The 24,983-nt window shown below is 38.6% G+C and overlaps 1 protein-coding gene across 6 annotated transcripts in view; it reads right to left on the bottom strand.

Moving 5' to 3' along the window:
• LOC128706573 (transmembrane protein 135) overlaps positions 1–24,983 on the bottom strand; it is a 211,907-nt gene that overhangs the window by 48,491 nt on the left and 138,433 nt on the right. For all 6 annotated transcript variants that reach the window (XM_070090476.1, XM_070090443.1, XM_070090458.1 and 3 more), the window contains one exon: positions 12,487–12,570. In XM_070090476.1, the coding sequence (XP_069946577.1) occupies positions 12,487–12,570 (84 nt within the window). The remainder of the gene's footprint in view (positions 1–12,486; positions 12,571–24,983) is intronic.

The raw sequence follows: 24,983 nt of genomic DNA, 5'->3' as shown, positions 1-24,983 counted from the left end.
TTAACTAAGCAATGATGAAATCAGTGATAAAACATTATTGTAAACAGATAACTATAAAGCACAAATGCTTAAGGTCTAATTTCTTTTCAATTAGGTAATTTTTCACATTGGGGGCAAATGCATGGTGTAACCAGTCATAGAAAAAGTCCCTAGTGACCCATGCCTTACTGTTTGCCCTCCACAGCACACGCAAATTAGCCTTGACGACATTGTTTTTCCTGAACGCTCTGGGAGTTTCAGAGTGATACACCAATAAAGGCTTCACTTTAAAATCACCACTAGCATTGGCACACATCAACAGAGTAAGCCTGTCTTTCGTAGGCTTATGTCCTAGGAGTGCCTTTTCCTCCTGAGTAATGTACATCCTGTTTGGCATTTTCTTCCAAAACAGGCCTGTTTCATCACAATTAAACACTTGTTCAGGTTTCAGTCCTTCACTGTCTATGTACTCCTTGAATTCCTGCACATATTTTTCAGCCACTTTGTGGTCCGAACTGGCTGCCTCACCATGCCTTATCACACTATGAATGCCACTACGTTTCTTAAATCTCTCAAACCAACCTTTGCTGGCCTTAAATTCGCTCACTTAAATTCACTACTTGCTGGCATTTTTTTAATTAAATCGTCATGCAACTTCCTAGCCTTTTCACATATGATCGCTTGAGAGATGCTATCTCCTGCCATCTGTTTCTCATTTATCCACACCAATAAGAGTCTCTCAACATCTTCTACCGCTTGCCATCTCAGTTTCGAAAACATAGTTGCACCTTTGGCAAGAACAGCTTCCTTGATTGCCGTTTTCTTGCCCACAATAGTAGCTATGGTTAATTGGGGTTTATTATACAACCTGACCAGCTCAGAGACACGCACTCCACTTTCATACTTAGCAATGATCTCTTTCTTCATCTCCATAGTAATTCTCACCCTCTCTGCTGTAGGGTTGGCACTAGAAGCTTTCTTGGGGCCCATGGTGACTTATTTTACAGGTGCAATCACTACAAAGTCTGTGATATGAAATGCTCCAGTTGTATGTTTGGAAGCGACCGCGGTGGCTGGCTTGTAAACACTGGCACCCATGGGACAAGTGAGGCGTGCTCAGGCCAAAGTGGGTGCATCTCGTACGGAATGAATAGCGCTGGTCGGGTCTTTAAGCGCTAGCCGAGGCAAAATTTTTGCGTTAAAATGTATCGCTAGTCAGATTTATTGTTAATTGATGCCATCGCTGGTTGAGGGTTCACTGTATTACCCTGCTCACACTCCAACAGCTCATCAGGTCCCAAATTTAGAAATATAAGGCAATAAACAATGAAAATAGAAGTTTGTTATATCAAGGTCCATTATATCAAGGGGTTTATTGTACTCTGGCATCACTGATTTCTGGCCTCTTGCATTTTTTTTTTTTTCAACAAGTCTGCCGTCTCCCACCAAGGCAGGGTGACCCAAAAAAAGAAAGAAAATCCCCAAAAAGAAAATACTTTCATCATCATTCAACACTTTCACCACACTCACACATTATCACTGTTTTTGCAGAGGTGCTCAGAATACAACAGTTTAGAAGCATATACGTATAAAGATACACAACATATCCCACCAAACTGCCAATATCCCAAACCCCTCCTTTAAAGTGCAGGCATTGTACTTCCCATTTCCAGGACTCAAGTCCGACTATATGAAAATAACCGGTTTCCCTGAATCCCTTCACTAAATATTACCCTGCTCACACTCCAACAGATCGTCAGGTCCCAAGTATCATTCGTCTCCATTCACTCCTATCTAACATGCTCATGCACGCTTGCTGGAAGTCCAAGCCCCTTGCCCACAAAACCTCCTTTACCCCCTCTTTCCAACCCTTTCGAGGACGACCCCTACCCCTCCTTCCTTTCCCTACAGATTTATATGCTTTCCATGTCATTCTACTTTGATCCTTCTCTCTAAATGACCAAACCACCTCAACAACCCCTCTTCTGCCCTCTGATTAATGCTTTTATTAACTCCACATTCTCCTAATTTCCACACTCCGAATTTTCTGCATAATATTTACACCACACATTGCCCTTAGACAGGACATCTCCACTGCCTCCAACCGTCTCCTCGCTGCTGCATTTACCACCCAAGCTTCACATCCATATAAGAGTGTTGGTACTACTATACTTTCATACATTCCCTTCTTTGCCTCCATAGATAACGTTTTTTGACTCCACATATACCTCAACGCACCACTCACCTTTTTTCCCTCATCAATTCTATGATTAACCTCATCCTTCATAAACCCATCCGCCGACACGTCAACTCCCAAGTATCTGAAAACATTCACTTCTTCCATACTCCTCCTCCCCAATTTGATATCTAATTTTTCTTTATCTAAATCATTTGATACTCTCATCACCTTACTCTTTTCTATATTCACTTTCAACTTTCTACCTTTACACACATTCTCAAACTCATCCACTAACCTTTGCAATTTTTCTTTAGAATCTCCCATAAGCACAGTATCATCAGCAAAAAGTAACTGTGTCAGTTCCCATTTTGAATTTGATACCCCATAATTTAATCCCACCCCTCTCCCGAACACCCTAGCATTTACTTCTTTTACAACCCCATCTAAAAATATATTAAACAACCATGGTGACATTACACATCCCTGTCTAAGACCTACTTTTACCAGGAAGTATTCTCCCTCTCTTCTACATACCCTAACCTGAGCCTCACTATCCTCATAAAAGCTCTTTACAGCATTTAGTAACTTACCACCTATTCCATATACTTACAACATCTGCCACATTGCTCCTCTATCCACTGTATCATATGCCTTTTCTAAATCCATAAATGCAATAAAAACTTCCCTACCTTTATCTAAATACTGTTCACATATGTTTCAATGTAAACACTTGATCTACACATCCCCTACCCACTCTGAAGCCTCCCTGCTCCTCCGCAATCCTACATTCTGTCTTACCTCTAATTCTTTCAATTATAACCCTACCGTATACTTTTCCTGGTATACTCAGTAAACTTATTCCTCTATAATTTTTACAATCTCTTTTGTCCCCTTTCCCTTTATATAAAGGGACTATACATGCTCTCCGCCAATCCCTAGGTACCTTCCCCTCTTTCATACATTTATTAAACAAAAGTACCAACCACTCCAACACTATATCCCCCCCTGCTTTTAACATTTCTGTCATGATCCCATCAGTTCCAGCTGCTTTACCCCCTTTCATTTTACGTAATGCCTCACATACCTCCCCCACACTTACATTCTGTTCTTCTTCACTCCTAAAAGATGGTATACCTCCCTGGCCAGTGCATGAAATTACCGCCTCCCTTTCTTCCTCAACATTTAAAAGTTCCTCAAAATATTCTCGCCATCTACCTAATACCTCCCTCTCCCCATCTACTAACTCCCCTACTCTGTTTTTAACTGACAAATCCATACTTTCCCTAGGCTTTCTTAACTTGTTTAACTCGCTCCAAAATTTTTTCTTATTTTCATTAAAATTTCTTGACAGTGCCTCTCCCACTCTTTCATCTGCTCTCCTTTTGCACTCTCTCCCCACTCTCTTCACCTTTCTTTTACTCTCCATATACTCTGCTCTTCTTATAACACTTCTGCTTTGTAAAAACCTCTCATAAGTTACCTTTTTCTCTTTTATTACACCCTTTACTTCATCATTCCACCAATCACTCCTCTTTCCTCCTGCCCCCACCCTCCTATAACCACAAACTTCTGCCCCACATTCTAATACTGCATTTTTAAAACTATTCCAACCCTCTTCAACCCCCCCACTACTCATCTTTGCACTAGCCCACCTTTCTGCCAATAGTCGCTTATATCTCGCCCGAACTTCCTCCTCCCTTAGTTTATACACTTTCACCTCCCTCTTACTTGTTGTTGCCACCTTCCTCTTTTCCCATCTACCTCTTACTCTAACTGTAGCTACAACTAAATAATTATCCGATATATCAGTTGCCCCTCTATAAACATGTACATCCTCTTGCATATCATACCTAATCTTAAAGATGTATATTGAGTTTACTACCACCACTGGAGACATACTTAATATAAATCTCAGAGTACTGTTGTTGGTATAAATCTCAATTGTATGAACCAGTTTGTACAAACTAACAAAAAGCTTCCTTGCACAACTGCACTTTATTCATCAATAATTACCTTAAAAAATCTGTCTACTAACAATAAGAAATGTATGTAAGAGTTAAGAGACCATTTAAAACAAAAATAATAAAACAGTACAAAATATTCCTTGAATAAAATTGAGAGATTAAGTGTGTCTCATTCAGCTGGCAAGAGATATGATTACAGAGTGAGATAATTCAGCAAATCAACATGAATATCTGCATTCCACTAAATATTATTTTAATTACTTTTACTGCCATGGAAAACACTGAACCAGATGGTGGTCATACAATACCTGAGAAATGGGAGACAATCAGGTGCAATTTGAAAAGGGGGATGGTAGTTTTAATGCCCTGGATCTCAAGCCCTTCACAGGAAGAAATGATAAAATAAGAACATAAGGGAATAACAGACAACCATCTAAGGAGGTATGAAGATCCTAACTGCTTTCTTTCCTTAAAAGCACAGTCCTTCCCAAAAGTTTCCCGACAGTGAATGAAGCACTCAAATTCACGATCAACTGATCAATTAATTGTGCTTGAGAATGCTGATTTCACAGTTTATGGTAAATTTAAAATCTGGGTGTTAATGAGTTTCCAATTGGTACTAGATTAACAACATTTCTGTAATTTGATGAATAAAGTGTTCACATCTAGTAGAATTCTGTAAAGAGAAGAAGTCACTCTTTAGTTCTTAAACTGTTCAACATACTATAAATAAAAACAAAATAAAATTTTATTTCTTTACTAAGGTTACACTGCGTTTACATTTCATAATTTGATCAGTGCGAAGAAAGCTACTATCATGCTGAGGCATTTCGGGCAGATTTAACCTAATACTTATAGACTACTTAAGTCTAGACAGGTGAAGAGTGTTAGAATACAAATACAGCCTCTCCTCACTTAATGACGGAGTTCCGTTCATATAACCGCATCGATAAATGAATTCGTCGCTAAATGAGGAGCATACTATAATGGTAGTGGGTTTATGTCAACCATCTCTGATATTGCTTTAATGTCACCCTTGCACCATTTATAAAAAATTTTGTATATTTTTAAATGTTTATACAGTAGTGTACTGTAAATGGTATAAGTCGGACCGAAACGTCGTCGTGAGCTTCTCTCTTTTATGTGCGGGTTATTTGTGTAGTGTACTGTATATTGTAATAAACAGAATAGAGAAAATCAGCTTTAATACACATTATTTAGGTATGCATACTGGTTAGAGAGCCTGTCGTAAGTCCAGAGTATGTCGTTAAGTGAGGAGAAGCTGTATTCAATATTTTACTCTATTATTAATATGAGATAGTACAATTAATGATACAAACATACACTTTTAAGTTTGTAATAATGGCTTAATAGTTAAGGGATAATAAAATATTTGGGAGAGTTTCTTTAACCCTTTCAGGGTCGGCAGGCCCTCTCCTAAACTTGTTCTCAGGGTCGGAAATTTCTGAGGAGGAGGAAGAGGAGGAAGAGGAGGAAGAGGAGGAGGAGGAGGAGGAGGAGGAGGTGGTGGAGGAAGGGAGGAGGAGGAGGAGATTGAGGAGTAGGTGGTGGTGGAGGAAGGGAGGAGGAGGAGCAGGTGGAGGAGGAGGAGGGGAAGGAGGAAGAGGAGGAGGAGGAGGAGGAGGAGGAGGAGGAGGAGGAGGAGGAGGAGGAGGAGGAGGTGGAGTAGGAGGAGTAGGAGGAGGAGGAGGAGGAGGTGGAGTAGGAGGAGTAGGAGGAGGAGGAGTAGGAGGTGGAGTAGGAGGAGTAGGAGGAGGAGGAGGAGGAGGTGGAGTAGGAGGAGTAGGAGGATTAGTAGGAGGAGGAGGAGGAGAAGGAGGAGGAGGAGGAGGAGGAGGAGGGAGAGGAGGAGGAGGAGGAGGAGGAGGAGGAGGAGGAGGGGGAGGAGGAGGAGGAGGAGGAGGAGGAGGAGGAGGAGGAGGAGGAGGAGGAGGAGGAGGAGAAGAAGAAGAAAGAAGAAGAAAGAAGAAGAAAGAAGAAGAAAGAAGAAGAAAGAAGAAGAAAGAAGAAGAAAGAAGAAGAAAGAAGAAGAAAGAAGAAGAAAGAAGAAGAAAGAAGAAGAAAGAAGAAGAAAGAAGAAGAAAGAAGAAGAAGAAGAAAGAAGAAGAAAGAAGAAGAAAGAAGAAGAAAGAAGAAGAAAGAAGAAGAAAGAAGAAGAAAGAAGAAGAAAGAAGAAGAAAGAAGAAAGAAGGAAGAAGAAAGAAGAAGAAGAAGAAGAAGAAGAAGAAGAAGAAGAAGAAGAAGAAGAAGAAGAAGAAGAAGAAGAAGAAGAAGAAGAAGAAGAAGAAGAAGAAATCTTTTGAAACGATAGAAAATCTTTTCCCGATCAAAATGACACCAAAAGTATGAAATTTGATGGAAAACTTATGGAATTATGCTCACGCGAAGTTAGCAGTTTCAACGACGTTTACGCATCGGCGATATCGCCCACTTTGAGCCCTATTTTCTGCCAATTCCAATGTACCAGTCAACAAAAATCATACATATTTTGCTAGAACTCCATTTTTTCTATTAAATAAGTACAAGAAACTACCCATTTACCGATTTCAACTTTCCAATAAAGTGGTCAGATACTTGCACTTGCAGACTCGATTGAGAAGGCCATTGGTGAAATGCCTATGATTTTAAACTTATGGAAGATAGAGGTATGGGTGTGTGTGGGAAACAAGCAGGTTGCAACACTAGGGTTGGAAACAGTAAATGTATAAAAGGCATTTAGCATGAAGTTATAAATAAAGACAATAGATCAGGTCAGCAAACAAAGGGGGACAGCAGAGGGCAGCAAGGGACTAGCTCCCTTAAGGTTTACTATACTAATAGCAGGAGTGTAAGAAATAAGATAGATGAGCTAAGATTAATTGCAAGTGCAGGAAACATAGATATTATTGCTATAACAGAGACCTGGCTCAATCTGAAAGATAGAGAGATGCCCTCTGAATGTCACATACAAGGCTATAAATTATTCCACACTGACAGGGTCAACAGGAAAGGTGGTGGAGTAGCGATGTGTCAGAGACAATTTAAATTGTTGTGTTAGACAAGATATTAAATTAGAAGCATCAGCCACTGAATCTGTTTGGTTACAGCTTCTCGAGGGCCGAGAAAAACTAATTTTGGGTGTGATTTACAGGGCCCCAAATCTTGATAGGAGTGCAGTAAACTTCTATGGGACGAAGTTCGTAAGGCATCTACATACGAAAATGTTGTGCTAATGGGAGAATTTCAACTATAGACAGATTGACTGGAGCAATTTGACAGGAAATTTAGAGTCAGGTGACTTTATTGATACGATCCAGGATTGTTTTTTAAAACAGTTTGTGACAGAGCCAACTAGGGGAAATAACCTCCTTGACTTGGTTCTTGCCAGTAGGGAAACACTAATTAATAATCTTGAGGTTAATGATGAGCTTGGGGAAAGTGATCACAAATCACTCAGTTTTAATATATCATGGAATTCCCCTAATAATGGCAATCAAGTCTCCGTCCCTGACTTTCGCTTGGCTGATTTCATAGGACTGAAAAATTACTTAGGTGGGCTGAACTGGAATGACCTGACTAAGGGTCAGGTAGGTGGTGATGGTTGCTGATATGATGCTTTCCAGGGCATAGTTCAGCTGCCTCAGTCAAATTATGTTCCAAATAGGGAAATCAGATCAAACAAAAATGATCCTAAATGGATGAACAATAGATTAAAATATCTGATTGGTCAAAAGAGAGGCATATATAGGCAAATCAAAAGAGGAGAGGGGCAATTAAGAAATCGATATATTCAGTTAAAGAGAGAAATAAAAAAGGGAATTAGAAAAGCAAAAAGAGATTATGAGGTTAAAGTTGCAAGAGAATCGAAGACTAACCCAAAAGGATTCTTTCAGGTATACAGAAGTAAGATCAGGGACAAGATAGGCCCACTCAAAAGTTCCTCGGGTCAGCTCACTGACAGTGATAAGGAAATGTGTAGAATTTTTAACACATACTTCCTCTCAGTTTTTACACAGGAGGATACCAGCGATATTCCAGTAATGATAAATTATGTAGAACAGGACGATAATAAACTGTGCACGATTAGGGTCACAAGTGACATGGTCCTTAGGCAAATAGATAAATTAAAACCTAACAAATCCCCAGGCCCTGATGAACTGTATGCAAGGGTTATAAAGGAATGTAAAGAGGAGCTTAGCACACCTTTGGCTAATCTTTTCAACATATCACTACAAACTGGCATGGTGCCAGAACTGGCATGGTGCCAGATAAGTGGAAAATGGCAAATGTGATACCTATTTTCAAAACAGGTGACAGGTCCTTAGCTTCGAACTATAGACCAATAAGCCTAACCTCCATAGTGGGAAAATTTATGGAATCAATAATTGTCGAGGCAGTTCGTAGTCACCTTGAAAAGCATAAATTAATCAACGAATCTCAGCATGGTTTTACAAAGGGGCGTTCCTGCCTTACGAATTTATTAACTTTTTTCACTAAGGTATTTGAGGAGGTAGATCATGGTAATGAATATGATATTGTGTATATGGACTTCAGTAAGGCTTTTGACAGGGTCCCACATCAGAGACTATTGAGGAAAATTAAAGCACATGGAATAGGAGGAGAAATTTTTTCCTGGATAGAGGCATGGTTGACAAATAGGCAGCAGAGAGTTTGCATAAATGGGGAGAAATCAGAGTGGGGAAGCGTCACGAGCGGTGTTCCACAGGGGTCAGTGTTGGGCCCCCTGCTGTTCACAATCTACATAAACGACATAGATGAGGGCATAAAGAGCGACATCGGCAAGTTTGCCGATGACACCAAAATAGGCCGTCGAATTCATTCTGACGAGGACATTCGAGCACTCCAGGAAGATTTGAATAGACTGATGCAGTGGTCGGAGAAGTGGCAGATGCAGTTTAATATAGACAAATGCAAAGTTCTAAATGTTGGACAGGACAATAACCATGCCACATATAAACTAAATAATGTAGATCTTAATATTACGGATTGCGAAAAAGATTTAGGAGTTCTGGTTAGCAGTAATCTGAAACCAAGACAACAGTGCATAAGTGTTCGCAATAAAGCTAATAGAATCCTTGGCTTCATATCAAGAAGCATAAATAATAGGAGTCCTCAGGTTGTTCAACTCTATACATCCTTGGTTAGGCCTCATTTAGATTATGCTGCACAGTTTTGGTCACCGTATTACAGAATGGATATAAATTCTCTGGAAAATGTACAAAGGAGGATGACAAAGTTGATCCCATATATCAGAAACCTTCCCTATGAGGATAGACTAAGGGCCCTGAATCTGCACTCTCTAGAAAGACGTAGAATTAGGGGGGATATGATTGAGGTGTATAAATGGAAGACAGGAATAAAGGGGATGTAAATAGTGTGCTGAAAATATCTAGCCTAGACAGGACTCGCAGCAATGGTTTTAAGTTGGAAAAATTCAGATTCAGGAAGGATATAGGAAAGTACTGGTTTGGTAATAGAGTTGTGGATGAGTGGAACAAACTCCCAAGTACCGTTATAGAGGCCAGAACGTTGTGTAGCTTTAAAAATAGGTTGGATAAATACATGAGTAGATGTGGGTGGGTGTGAGTTAGACCTGATAGCTTGTGCTACCAGGTCGGTTGCCGTGTTCCTCCCTTAAGTCAATGTGACCTGACCTGACTAGGTTGGGTGCATTGGCTTAAGCCAGTAGGAGACTTGGATCTGCCTCGCATGGGCCAGTAGGCCTGCTGCAGTGTTCCTTCGTTCTTATGTTCTTATATTGGCAATTTCGCACAAATTTCAAAAGGTGCCAATTTCCAAATAGGGTCCAGAATAAACAAGACAGACATTCCTGGCACTAAAATAACATTTCCTTTGTTCATTAGTCATGCCCCAGGCCTCTGTTATATTTCTTTTGCTTTCCACTTTAAATTTTTATTCTCACAAAAAATAGAAGATTTACTGTTATGCAGACTACTGCATTAGTGTAGAAATGGTGTAGAAATGGTATAAATAATATCAGCGCACTTGTGAAAGAATATCAGATTCACCAGTTGACGTGTATTGGACGCATGGCATGATTTGTTTACTTTTGAACTTTGGCAAAAATCGAACATTTCTGCTACTCTGAACTCAATTTCAAGGTACTTTTCATTGTGAAACCAATCAAAATAATCTCAATTTCTGTAATATGTCTTCCTATAAAATGAGATCAGGAAAACTAGAATACAACCATAAATACCATACGAAAATACACTGCATAGTCGCTGTTTTAAACCAAAAACATGGTCGGAGATTTTTTTCCCTCTCATTATGCACTATGTGCTGCAGGAATTTTTTTTATACTGTGCACAGTGACCACAAAGACCCACTCTTTTATATGTAGGCCTACCAGCTTTCTCTCACTAGATTTGAAAGCGCTACAATTTGTGCGTACTAGTATGGCACCAACCCTGAAAGGGTTAAATTTGGTCAGAGTTTAGCATAGTGTGGGTATGGTTGTTATTGAGAGATGAGATGATTTTTGAGTACAGTCCTAAATTAATTTGTGAGCAAGGGACCTCTTGGTGTTTCTGGCAAAGAGTTCCAGATCTTTGGGCCCTTCATGTGCACTGCATTTTTGTAAGGTGTGAGACGGACATGTGGGATGTCAAAAAGTGTTTTGTGCCTCATGTTATGCCTGTGTGTTCTATTGAGGCTGTCTAGGAGAAGTCTGAGTGGACGATTGATATTGGAGTTGAATGTTCTGCATATATAGTAGGCAAAGCAATAAGTGTGTATATTTTGTATATTCCTAGATAGTAGGTTGGTAGACAGGAAGGCACTACCATCCTGCCAAGTGAGTGTAAAACGGAAACCTGTAATTGTTTTACATGACGGTAGGATTGCTGGCGTCTTTTTTCTGTCTCATAAACATGCAAGACTTCAAGTAAGTCTTGCTACTTCTTCTTACACTTAGGTCACACTACTCATACATGTACAAGCATATACTATATACATACACCCCTCTGGGTTTTCTTCTATTTTCTGACTAGTTCTTGTTCTTGTTTATTTCCTGTTATCTCCATGGGGAAGTGGAACAGAATTCTTCCTCCGCAAGCCATGCATGTTGTAAGAGGCGACTAAAATGCCGGGAGCAAGGGGCTAGTAACCCCTTCTCCTGTATATATTACTAAATGTACAAGGAGAAACTTTCGTTTCTCCTTTTGGGCCACCCCGCCTCGGTGGGATATGGCCGGTGTGTTGAAAGAAAGATAAGAATTAATGTAAATACAATTAATCCATTCCAGAAAAAAAAAAAATTAACAATTAACAATTAAATCAGTATTACATACCTTTATTGAAGGCTAATGCTTGCATCTGGAATGTCTGTTACACTTCTTGCATGTCTGTTACACTTCTTGCATGTCTGCTACACTCCCTGCATGCCTACTACACTTCCTGAATGTCTGCTACACTTCCTGCATGTCTGCTATACTTCCTGCATGCCTGCTACACTTCCTGCATGTCTGCTACACTTCCTGCATGTCTGCTACACTTCCTGCATGTCTGCTACACTTCCTGCATGTCTGCTACACTTCCTGCATGTCTGCTACACTTCATGCATGTCTGCTACACTCCCTACATGACTGTTACACTCCTTGCATGTCTGCTACACTCCCTGCATGCCTGTTACACTCCTTGCATGCCTGTTACACTCCTTGCATGCCTGCTATATTCCTTGCATGCCTGCTACACTCCCTGCATGCCTGCTACACTCCTTGCATGGCTGCTACATTTCCTGCATGCCTGCTACACTTCCTGCATGCCTGCTACACTCCCTGCATGCCTGCTGCACTCCCTGCATGTCTGCTACACTCCCTGCATGCCTGCTACACTTCACACTGAAATTCCATGGCATTTCTCACTTTCTTTACCATATGAACTTTACTAGGAACTTTCTTTGGAGCCATGGTTATTTATTTTGCAGTCACACTGCAAAAAAAAAAAAAAAAAAAAAAAAAATGGAAAACAAGCAAAATGTTTGGATGTATGAGCAGAAACTTCCTCACACACCAAGAGAGACAGCCAAACTGACGCGTGCAAGTGGCCCCAGCCGGCGGACGGACATGTCTGAAACGGCCGATCACCGGGAGCCGAAAAACAGGCAGATCACCGAGTTGGCCGATAACAGGAACAGCCCATAACTGAGGGTCCACTGCAGTTAATTTTGGTCACAATTTGAAATCGCCATATTAGCAGAACGCCATAAGGCAAAATGCCGTAAAGCGGGGCCCTACTGTATTTATAATCATTCTAGAAATACTGCTACTCAAATTTCAATAAATAGTACATTATATAGAAGAAAAAGTTTGCATAACTCACCACAAAAAAGTTGGGAAGACAGCCACCTCTATGAGGACATAATAGATGAGAGTTGGTAAACAGTGACATCACTCTCCTGAACAGCTGAAATAAACAAAAAATTATAAATAAAAACACCAACTTAACATAACAGTTTGTCAATGAGAATAAACATAACAGACTGCAACATTTATCATTATCAGAAAATGACATTTATCAATACAGGTTCCAAATCCAAACCAAAAAATTAAATATGTACATTAGTATCTCATATAACATATGGATTATGTTCCTGAAAATACACCTATGTCCACTAGCATAGCTTTGGGGAGGAGCAAGAAAGCAGTCACTACCCCTGAGCATGTTCAGTGCCTTGTTTAGACCCTTTTCAGTTATTATAGCCTCCCTATATTCATATGCACATTTTTTTTCAACAACCAGCCACATTCCACCAAGGCAGGGTGACCTAAAAAGAAAAACAAAAGTTTTTCTTTCTAAATTTGGCAATTCATACAGGAGAAAGGGTAACTAGCCTCTTGCACCCGGAATTTTAGTTGCCTCTTATGACATGCATGGCTTACAGAGGAAGAATTCTTTTCCACTTCCCCATGGAGATAAGAAATAGAGAGAAACAAGAACTATTAAAAAAATAAAAGAAAATCCAAATGGGTGTGTAAATATATATGGGTGAACATGTGTAATGTGACCTAAATGTAAGTAGAAATAGCAAGACATACCTGTTATCCCGCATGTTCATGAAAGAGAAAAAAAGACACCAGGAATCCTACCATCATGTGAAACAATTATACGTTTTCATTTTACAGTTACTGGCAGGATGGTAGTACCTCCCTGGGTGGTTGCTCTCTACCAGCCTACTACCTAGGATGTAAATCTGAAATGCTTAAAATATGTCTGCAGATCCTGATCAATTGTAGAAGTTACAAAAATCTGGCTGTCACCAGGGGGTGGAAATCTAATAAATTAATAATATCCTTACCAGAAAACTGCACATTTCCGAACTAATTTAAATGATTATTTGCTTAGCTGAAAATTGTCAACTGCTTTACAAGGCAATTGACTATTTTTGATTGCCACAAAAGGAAGGATTTGGCTTAATTTTAAAAACATTTCCTAAAATCAATAATTTTGATAAACACCCATAAACCAAGAAAAAAAAAAAAGGTAGTACAACTGACCACTGGTTAACAAGGTAGTTATGTTTCTGAAAACAGCATGTATGTAATAAAATAACTGTGTAAATGAACTGAAGATTATAAAAAAAATAGGGTGTAGCCCTACTGAGCTGACATGCAAGACTGTAGATCGCTGGCTGAGGTGGACAGTCGAAATTCTAACAGTGGTATCGATGATTGTACCGAGTACAGGCACTCCCCATTTAATGCCCTATCTGATAAACCCTTTCAGTGTCAGTCCAACTGCATCACGGCTTTGAAGCCGGTGTTGATCCCATAGTATGACACCATGAACTCGGCTCACTTAGATAAGCTGTGAGTGGTAAATTTGGGCCTAGATATGAGAGAACAGGTCTATGCGGTAAGTGTGCACCATATTAAAAAAATTCTGCAGCACGCAGTGTTACGCTCCCAGGTCTATATAAGGCCTTAAGCATATACATGTACTTTCTAATTAGAGCATAACTATTTCAGACAGAGAGTTTGGGGAACAATAATAATCTTCAAAACAACTTATTTTAATGAAGTACAGTGGACCCTCAGGTAAAGGCGTCATCGGCTAGCACCAAAATCGGCAAACCGCTCGCTTTGGTGTAAAAATATGGACTCGGCTAACACCAAATAACTCGGCTAAGGGCTTTCGTCCCGAACATGTCCACGCAGCCTGAGCAGGCCTGGCCACTCCATACTCCTTGTACAGCCAGTGTGCTATTGTTTACAAAGCCAGCGAGGACGATTCCACGCGTACATGTGATATACATGTATTTTGTATTATTCCATTGATTTTAGTGCTTGTAACTGCTAAATAAGCCACTATGGGCCCAAAGAAAGCTTCTAGTGCCAGTCCTGTGAAAAAGAAGGAAAGAAACACAATAAAATTCAAGAAAAAACTCATAGTAAAGTACCAAAGCGGAGGAGGAAGAGAGAGGGGAGAATGTGCCTTCTGCAGTGATTCAGTGATTCTACAATATGTACGATACTAACCCATCCCTTTGGGTAGGACCTACTTCCATTGGGGAATCACACCTACCAGTGACTATGCCCTCGTCTGCTACATGTCCCTATCCACTGACGCCTATATAACCGCCAGTCTCCTGGCCTTTGATCCAGATTCTCCACCACCACAATGCTGTGAACACTAACTCCAAGGCTGAGGGACTGATTACCTCATCTTTTGTATATAGTTCTACTGTCTCCTAATTATGTCCTAGAATCTGTACTGATAAAGCCACTGAATGGCGAAACGTCTACAATAAAGATATCCAGATGTTGCACATGTGTCTTGACTTTCATACTGTCGGTATTTTATATCTTTCTTGCATCACTTCATTCGATACTAAAGCAGCAGGTATCGATAAAGGTTATAGTGCCAGCCAGCGATAAAGTGTAGAATTAACAGTGTAGCAAGTAAGTTAAACGAGTAAGTGATAGAAAAATGACATGAAAGTAACTCTCCAATGTTATTGAATGTGTATCGGGCCGCTGAACATACGCTACCCTGCTACGTATCTTCGACCACCCTTAACCTCTGCCAGCATCACCTCCATTAAACTAACTAATTAAACTAACATGTCCTCCAAGGTAAGTGTAAATATAAAAGTGTAAGTACAAAAGTAAATACATGTATAAGTGTAAATATAAAAGGACCCCAATGGAAATACATAAGTCACTCTGACTTTTTTGGGTTATCCTGGGTACTTTACACATATGCTGCTATGTATGATAATCTATGTAACTGTATTTGTGTATACCTGAATAAACATACTTATTTGTAAATTAAAATGTCAATATTTCTTATTTATAAATTAAAATATTTCTTAATTATAAATTAAAATATAAATATTTCTTATTTTTAAATTAAACTGTAAATATTTCTTATTTATAAATTACATACATTTTTAAGTGTGATAGTGGTGGTGGGTTCCGCCTCCACCACTGCTATGTACTGCTTCTCTCAGTGGCCCTTATAAACCCAACAACACCACTTACACCATTTACTCCTCTCATACATTATGACGTATTTTATTCATTCTAGAGTATATAACATGTTTCTATGTTATTAATATTAGCATCATATTGAAGCATGATAAACTTGTCTTCCTCTTGCCTCCTACGTATCTACCATACACCAACAAGTCAATAAAGGTAAGTGTGATGTTAAATGTTTATTTATCCATTTTATTAGTGATTTATATTTATTCGTCACTGTTTTCTGTATGTATACAGTGGACCCTCGACATTCGATACTAATCCATTCCTGAGAGCTATCGAATGTCGAAAATATCGAAAGTCGAATTAATTTTCCCGATAAGAAATAAGGGAAATCAAATTAATCCGTGCAAGACACCCAAAAGTACGAAAAAAAATTTTTACCACATGAAATATTAAGTTTAATGCAATAGAATAATTACAATAACAGCAATAACAATAGATTAATAACAATAGAATAAATGACACTTACCTTTAATGAAGATCTGGTGATGATTGATGGGATGGGAGGAGGGGAGTGTGGATGGTGTTAGCGTTTAGAAGGGGAATCCTCTTCCATTAGGACTTGAACTGGCCGCCTCACCATGCCTTACCACACTGTGTATGCCACTATGATTCTTAAATCTTTCAAACCAACCTTTGCTGGCTTTAACTTCACTCACATCACCACTAGCTGCAGGCAATTTCTTTACCAAATCATCATGCACTCCGACGCACACACTCCACTTTCGTACTTTGCAATTATCTCTTTCTTCATTTCAATAGTAATTAGCACCTTTTTTCTCGAAGGGTTGGCACTAAAAGCTTTCTTGGGGCCCATGGTTACTTATTTTGCAGAAACAAGCACCAAAAACAGTGATAATATGGAATGTACCGAGTGTATCCTTAGATGCGCACACACTGGTTGGCTTGTAAACACTGGCACACACAGGGCAGTTCAGGCCACACGTGGACATGTCTCGTACGAATCATATCGAATGTCAGGTTTTCCATCGAATGTCGAGGCAAAATTTTTGCGTTAAAATGCATCGAATGTCGGATTTATCGAATGTCGGGGGTCCACTGTATTTATATTTAATCTTTAATTTTTTTTTTTTTAACAAGTCTGCCATCTCCCATTGAAGCAGGGTGATCCAAAAAGAAAGAAAATCCCCAAAAAGAAAATACTTTCATCATCATTCAACACTTTCACCTCACTCAAACATAATCACTTTTTTTACAGAGGTGTTCAGAATACAACAGTTTAGAAGCATATACGTATAAAGATACACAACATATCCCTCCAAAATGCCAATATCCCAAACCCCTCCATTACAGTGCAGGCATTGTACTTCTCATTTCCAGGACAAGTCCGGCTATATAAAAAAAACCGGATAATTTTCCCTGAATTCCATTACTAAATATTACCCTGCTCACACTCCAACAGCTCGTCAGGTCACAAATACCATTTGTCTCCATTCACTCCTATCTAACACGCTCATGCACGCTTGCTGAAAGTCCAAGCCCCTCGCCCACAAAACTTCCTTTACCCCCTCCCTCCTTTTTGAGGTCGACCCCTGCCCCGTCTTCCTTTCCCTACAGATTTATACGCTCTTCATGTCATTCTACTTTGATCCATTCTCTCTAAATGACCAAACCACCTAACAACCCCTCTTCAGCTCTCTGACTAATACTTTTATCAACTCCACACCTTCTCCTAATTTCCACACTCCAAATTTTCTGCATAATACAGTGGACCCCCGCCTTACGATATTAATCCGTTCCTGAGAGCTCATTGTAAGCCGAAATTATCGTTAGCCGAATTAATTTTCTCCATAAGAAATAATGGAAATCAAATTAATCCGTTCCTGACACCCCAAAGTATGATAAAAAAATTTTTACCACATGAAATATTAATTTTAATACACACAAACTGAAGAAGACATGCACAATTACTACTCTACTAAGAATATAATACATGACACTTACCTTTATTGAAGATCTGGTGATGACTGATGGGATGGGAGGAGGGGAGAGTGTGGAAGTTATTGTTTAGAAGGGGAATCTCCTTCCATTAGGACTTGAGGTAGCAAGTCCTTCTCTGGGGTTACTTCCCTTCTTCTTTTAATGCCACTAGGACCAGCTTGAGTCACTGGACCTCTGTCACACAACAAATCTGTCCATAGAGCTCTGTATCTCCCATTCCTTTAAGACTTTCCTAAAATGGGCCATAACATTGTCATTGTACAGGTTGCCAACACGGCTTGCAGTAGCTGTGTCAGGGTGATTTTCATCCATAAAGGTTTGCAGTTCAACCCACTTTGCACACATTTCCTTATTCTCTTTTTTCAATTCCATACTAATTCTCGCCCTTTTTACCACAGGGATGGCACTAGAAGCTTTCTTGGGGTCCATGGTGACTTATTTTGCAGTTACAAGCACTAAAAACACTTGGATAATGTGAAATGTACCGAATGTATGCGTAGATGCGACCGCACAGGCTGGCTTGTAAACACTGTTGCTGAGGCCACACGTGGGACACGTCCCAGACGAATCATGTAAAGCAAGTTTTTTATTGTGAGGCGAGGCAAAATTTTTGCGTTCAAATGCTTCGTATGGTGGATTTAACATAATGTGATGCGTTCGTAAGGTGGGAATCCACAGCATTTACACCACACATTGCTCTTAGACAGGAAATCTCCACTGCCTCCAGCCACTTCCTCTCTGCAGCATTTACAACCCAAGCTTCACACCCATATAAGAGTGTTGGTACCACTATAGTTTCATATAATCCTTTTTCGCCTCCATAGATAACGTTTTCTGTCTCCACATATACCTCACGCACCACTCACCTTTTTTCTTCATCAATTCTATGATTTACCTCATCCTTCATAAATCCATCCGCTGACACGTCAACTCCCAAATATGTATCTGAAAACATTCACTTCTTCCATACTCCTCTCCAATTTGATATCCAATTACCACTCACCTTTTTTCTTCATCAATTCTATGATTTACCTCATCCTTCATAAATCCATCCGCTGACACGTCAACTCCCAAATATGTATCTGAAAACATTCACTTCTTCCATACTCCTCTCCAATTTGATATCCAATTTTTCTTTATCTAAATCATTTGATACCCTCATCACTTTACTCTTTTCTATGTTCACTTTCAACTTTCTACCTTTACACACTCTCCCAAACTCGTCCACTAACCTTTGCAATTTTTCTTTAGAATCTCCCATAAACACAGTATCATCAGCAAAAAGTAACTGTGTCACTTCCCATTTTGAATTTGATTCCCCATAATTTAATCCACCCACTCTCCCAAACACCCTAGCATTTACTTCTTTTACAACCTCATCTATAAATATACATGTATTAACCCGTAAATGGTCCAAACGTATGTATATACGTTTTTACCGCTAGTGCCCCAAACGTATATATACGTTTCATTTGTCATACATTCAACATTGCCATGATAAGCCTGAGTCACCTAGACATGAAAGAATGGGCGTGTGTGAGAAAATGTATATATACGTTTGGACCGTTTACGGATTAAACAACCATGGTGACATGACACATCCCTGTCTAAGACCTACTTTTACCGGGAAGTAGTCTCCCTCTCTTCTACACACCCTAACCTGAGCCTCACTATCCTCATAAAAACTCTTTACAGCATTTAGTAACTTACTACCTACTCCATATACACTTACCATCCGACTTACGACCTGCTCGACTTACGACCACTCGACTTACGACCATGTTTTTTATGCCAAATTTCTGGGAAATAAACAACTATTTGTGCTGTACACAGTGTTTATCCTAAATTTTACAGTATAAAATACAGTACTAACAACAAAAAAAGTAAAGTAAAACATGAAATACCAAAATAAAACAATAAAATAAAGTCATTACAAAAATGTTTTGTTGATAATCAGTAGTAAAGTTCGACTTACGACCGGTTTCTCGGAACCGAACTCGGTCTTAAGTCGGATGGTAGGTGTACTTGCAACATCTCTATGTAAACACTTGATCTACACATCCCCTACCTCAGGTAACGCCTTTAATCCGTTCCAGAGAGCTAGCCTTTAGCCGAATTAATTTTCCCCATAAATAATGGAAATCAAATTAATCCGTTTCTGACAGCCAAAAGTATTAACAATTTTTTTTTTAAATATTTTTTATTAATACTTTTGGCTGTCTGAAATGGATTAATTGGATTTCCATTATTTATGGGGAAAATTAATTTGGCTAAAGGCTAGCTCTCTGGAACGGATTAAAGGCATTACCCGAGGGTCCACTGTAGTTGCATAGATAGTATAAAGCATAAGGCAAATAAGATTATATCGTTATACAGTACATTTGTCAAGAATGCTTACTGCACATTCTACTTCAAGTTTCCTAGATTATGCCTTAAAATACTTGGCTACAGAGAGACATTAAATCTGTAGAATATAATGGATATACAGATACTCCTTCAGAGTAGAATATCTAGTCATCATACTAGATCAGTCAGACTTTAACCCTTAAACTGTCCAAATGTAGATCTACGTTTGCACGCGTAGCGTTCCGAACTTAGATCAACATTTTATTTTTCATTCCTTCAAATTTGGCACAATAGGCTTGAGTTGCCTAGACATGAGAGAATGGGTCTGTGCACTTAGTGTGTGCAGTATTAAAAAAATCTGGGAGCACTTAGTACCTTGTGGTAGCACCAATTCAATTGAGTGCCAGCTAGAGCAAATAGTGAGTCAAACACCAGGGATTCACTGATATACAGACAGTGTTTCTTTGGTAATCACTGGTAATGAATTCCAAATTTTTGGGCCTTTTATGTGCATTGAGTTTTCACATAGTGTGAGATGGACATGGGGAACATCAAAGAGTGATCTATGTCTTGTGTTATGGTCACGTGTTCTGTCAAGGTTGGTAAGGAGAAGATTGAGGGGAGGATTTATATCTGAGTTTAGTGTTCTATGTATGTAGTAGGCACAATATTAAGTATGGATGTTTTGTACAGTGAGTAGTTTAGAGTTTTGAATATTGGTGGAGTGTGCTGTCTGGAGTGGGAATTTATCATCATTCTGACTGCAGTCTTTTGCTGGGTAATTAATGCTGTGAGATGATTTATTGTTGTTGAGCCCCATGCACAGATTCCATAGGTGAAATCGGGGTAAATAAATGAGTGATACAGGGCAAAGAGAGCTGGTTGTGGAATATAGTACCGTATCTTCGAAAGTATGCCTACGGTCTTAGAGACTTTCTTGGAAATTTATTGTACATGTGTCTGAAATTTGAGGCTATTATCAAGGTGGATTCCTAAGAATTTTCCCCCTGTGAGTTTTGAGATAGGTGTTCGGTTTATCATTATGTTAAGGGGAACATTTGTATCTCTGTTCCCAAACTGATTGAAATAGGTTTTGTCAATATTGAGAGTAAGCTTGTTAATCATCATCTAGGTAGATATTTTCTGTAATTCAGTATTTACAGTATTGGCTAGTATGACTGGGCTTGGATGAGAGAAGACGTATGTAGTGTCATCTGCAAACAGTAAGGGTTTAAGTAGTTGAGATGCATTTGGTAGGTCGTTTATGTAAATGAGAGAGAGAAGTGGGCCAAGGACACTTTCCTGTGGGATACTGACTGTAACTGGTTGTGTGGAAGAGCTAGTTCTATTTGTGTACACATATTGACTTCTGTTGCTAAGGTATGACTTTAGGTAGTTGAGGGAGTGCCCTCTTATACCATAGTGTGATAATTTTATGTGCAACAAATCATGGTCAACTGTATCAAAAGCTTTACAGAGATCAATGAAGATTCCCAATAGGACTTCTTTTTTCTCGAGTGCAGTGCACATTAGTTCTAGCATGTGTATAATAGCATCATTCATGTTTTTATTAGGTCTGAACCCAAAGTGACAGGGGTTGAGTATGTTGTGGGAGATGAGGTAGGAATAGATCTGCCTATGAATTAAATTCTCAAAGATTTTAGAGAGAAGGGGTAAGTTAGATATTGGTGACCCTAGCTATTTTGAGAATTGAGGGGAAGGTAGAGGATTTGATGGATTTGTTAAAGAGTGTTGCAATAATTGGTGACAGGACTTGAGAAGCTTTTTTGTATATAAAGGGTGTTAAGTTATTTAAATCTCCTGCCTTGTACTTTAGTGTGTTGATAATAAGTGAGACTTCTGTTGGGCTGGTCAGAGCTAGGAATAGTGTGTTCGGGTAGGTGCCAGTGAGGTAGCTGTTAGGTGGGGTGTTTGAGCTTGGCATTTTGCTCGCCAGGTTTTTTCCTATGGTGAAGAAAACACTGAGTCTGTCTGCTGTTGCAGTTGGTGGGAGTAGAAGTTCATCTGGTTTTGTTAGTTTGACTGTTCTGTTTCCTGATAACTTTTTATTTCCAAGAATTTCAGATAGGGTTTTCCAGGTCTTTTTCATATCACCTTTTAAGTTAAGTAATCTGTTCTCATAATACAATTTTTTTGCCCTTCTTATCAGGCTGGTTAGGACTGACGAGTAACTTTTGTTTGGGCTCTGGTCTCTGTACTGTTTTTCATATAGGTGCTTTATATTTATGGATTTGAGGATGCTGGGTGTTAGCCAGGGACTGTTCAGTGTCTTAGCTATGATCTGTTTAGTTTTTTTTTTAGGTCAATGCATGTTATAGAGGTGTTGGGTCTTTTTTAGAAAATTATTAATACATTCGTCAGTATCTGCATAGATTTCTAGCTTGGTTTGCCAGTCGATGTTTGTCATTGCTGTTGTGCAGTTATTAATAGCTGTCTCATTATGAAGTCTGAAGGTAACTTTAGTAGTGTCTTGGGGTAGTGGTCTGTGGTGTTATCTGTGATTATGCCTGATAAGTCATACTTTAAAAAAAAAAATTGCTCATTAGCTACCTTTCTTATTGTACATAAGAATGTAGTTATCTGCATCAGAAATCCTACTTTATGGTCTATGTCTTATTCTTAACCCGTAAACGATCCAAGCAGATCTACATTCACATGTGTAGTGCTCCAAAAGTAGATCTACGTTTTTTTTACATATTTTCAAATATAACAAAAAAAAAAATCAAAATTTTTTTTACACATTTTCAAATGTAACGAAAAAAAGATCTACTTTTTTTACATACTTTCAAATGTTGAAAAAACGTATATATACGTTTGGACCGTTTACGGGTTAAGTAGTTTTTAAGGACTTGGATTAGTTTGCCCAAAATGCACTGCATACTAGTCTCTTTTGTGCCTACCAATGTTTTATTACATATAAACTACATTATTTTTGTAAAAAAAAAAAAAAAGGTTAACATTTTTTCATCTGTGCAAAAATGGTATGCACATAAAGGGCCCGAAAATCTGGAATTCATTACCAGAACACACTCAAGGATCCCTGCCTGCAAATCAATTTAAGGCCCTACTTAGAAATCTCATCACCCAAAGTTAACCATACAAACCATAGTCAATACCTACCAGTTACTGAAAAGCTACACATAAAAGTATTAATAATGTCTCAATTTCAATACAGGAAGGCCCCGCTTTACGGCGTTTCACTTTACGGCGTTCCGCTAATACGGTCATTTCAAATTATGACCAAAACTCGCTATACGGCTCCCCCCACCTGACTTTCTAATACGGTCACCGCGCCCCACCTTGTTTGTTTACATTCTTCGTGAGCTCAGTAAGCACTAAGTCTCTCCATTTTGTCTGGAAACTCCAAAATTTCAAATGTTTTTAAAAGTTATTTCATATTTTATATATACTCTGATAATTATACTTATGTATACCTGTACTTAAATAAACTTACATACTGTGCTGGCATGCAGGTACACATTAAAATCAGTAAGAGTGTCTTATGTCTCCAGACGTCATATTAGTAATGATAATAATAATCATCGTCTCATTTAAATGTCGTATATTACGTTAAATACACATTTTCATTAATCCATCTATGATATTTTTTCAAAATTATATAATAAACACGATACATAACATAAAAAGATGATAAATACACCCCACAATAGAATAAATAAACATAAATATGAGATGTGGTAGCAGACGACTTGCACAAGTGACGCCATATTAGAAATGCTAATAATAATAATCACTGAGTCTTATTAAATGTTGTATATTATGTTAATATACACATTTTCATTAATCCATCCATGATATTTTTTTCAAAATTATATAATAAACACGATACATAACATAAAAAGATGATAAATACACCCTACAATAGAATAAATAAACATAAATATGAGATGTGGTAGCCAGGTAACTTGTACAAGTGATGCCAAGAATAACATTTTCTCTAATCTAACATAAGAGAAAATGTGTTACTGGGGGTAACTGTAGAAAATTATTCCTTTCGTATGTATGTAAGTAAGTTTATTCAGGTATACACAAATACAGTTACATAGATTATCATACATAACAACATATGTGTAGAGAACCTAGGATAACCCAAAAAAGTCAGAGTGACTTATTTGCATTGCCTTCACTCAGAGCATCATTTCTTCTCAAAGTGATGTTACATGAGAATGGGAGTGTTCTTCTTTATTTATTCTACCGTATCAATGTAGAGACAACCTGTACACAATGTAACTTGTACACAAACCAGACGTGTACACTTTATTTGTTTACAAAACTTACCTTCGCCTGGTTTGCTTACATAACTCTGCGCCTGTTCTCTCTCATGCACTCATTCTTTCTCTCTCTCATTTATTCGTTTTATCTCATTTACTTACTCCTGACCCTACATTAAGACTACAAATATTTTAAGGTAAGTAATGAGTAAACTGTATATACATTTTATCGCTCTGGGATGCTTAAATATCATAGAATTGTATGTGTGGGTGGGGTGGCCTGGTATGGTAGCCTGGCTGACTACCATACATATCACACTTGATTTCTTACAATAAATACTACTTGTCTCACCCTAGATTAAGACTATAAATATTTTAAGGTAAGTAATGAGTGCACTATGTGTGTATTGTACTTTTTTATTGTTTTTTGATGCCTGGTTCTATTGCTAACTTAATATATGTTAGTGTAAACTTGTTATCTAGTGTTTGTATGCATTTGTAAGTGGAAAAAAAGGGTGTTCCACTTCACGGCGGTTTCCGCTTTACGGCGGTAGCCTGGAACCTAACCAGCCGTATAAGTGGGGCCTTCCTGTACTTACTATTGTGTTGAAGATTGCTCAACCATATACACAATACTTCAAAATTACGATGTTCAGATTTCATTGTTTTGAATAATAAATTGTAATACTTCATATTGTAAATTGTTCTATTGTAATACTGTAATTTTTATAAAATAATTCAAACCTGCAATTATTCTCTACTAAACTTCTCT

Source organism: Cherax quadricarinatus, chromosome 3 (assembly GCF_038502225.1).
Source record: "Cherax quadricarinatus isolate ZL_2023a chromosome 3, ASM3850222v1, whole genome shotgun sequence".
Lineage (NCBI taxonomy): Eukaryota > Metazoa > Arthropoda > Malacostraca > Decapoda > Parastacidae > Cherax > Cherax quadricarinatus.
Note: the sequence above shows the minus strand (reverse complement) of the source record. Positions and strands in the feature narration are given on the sequence as shown.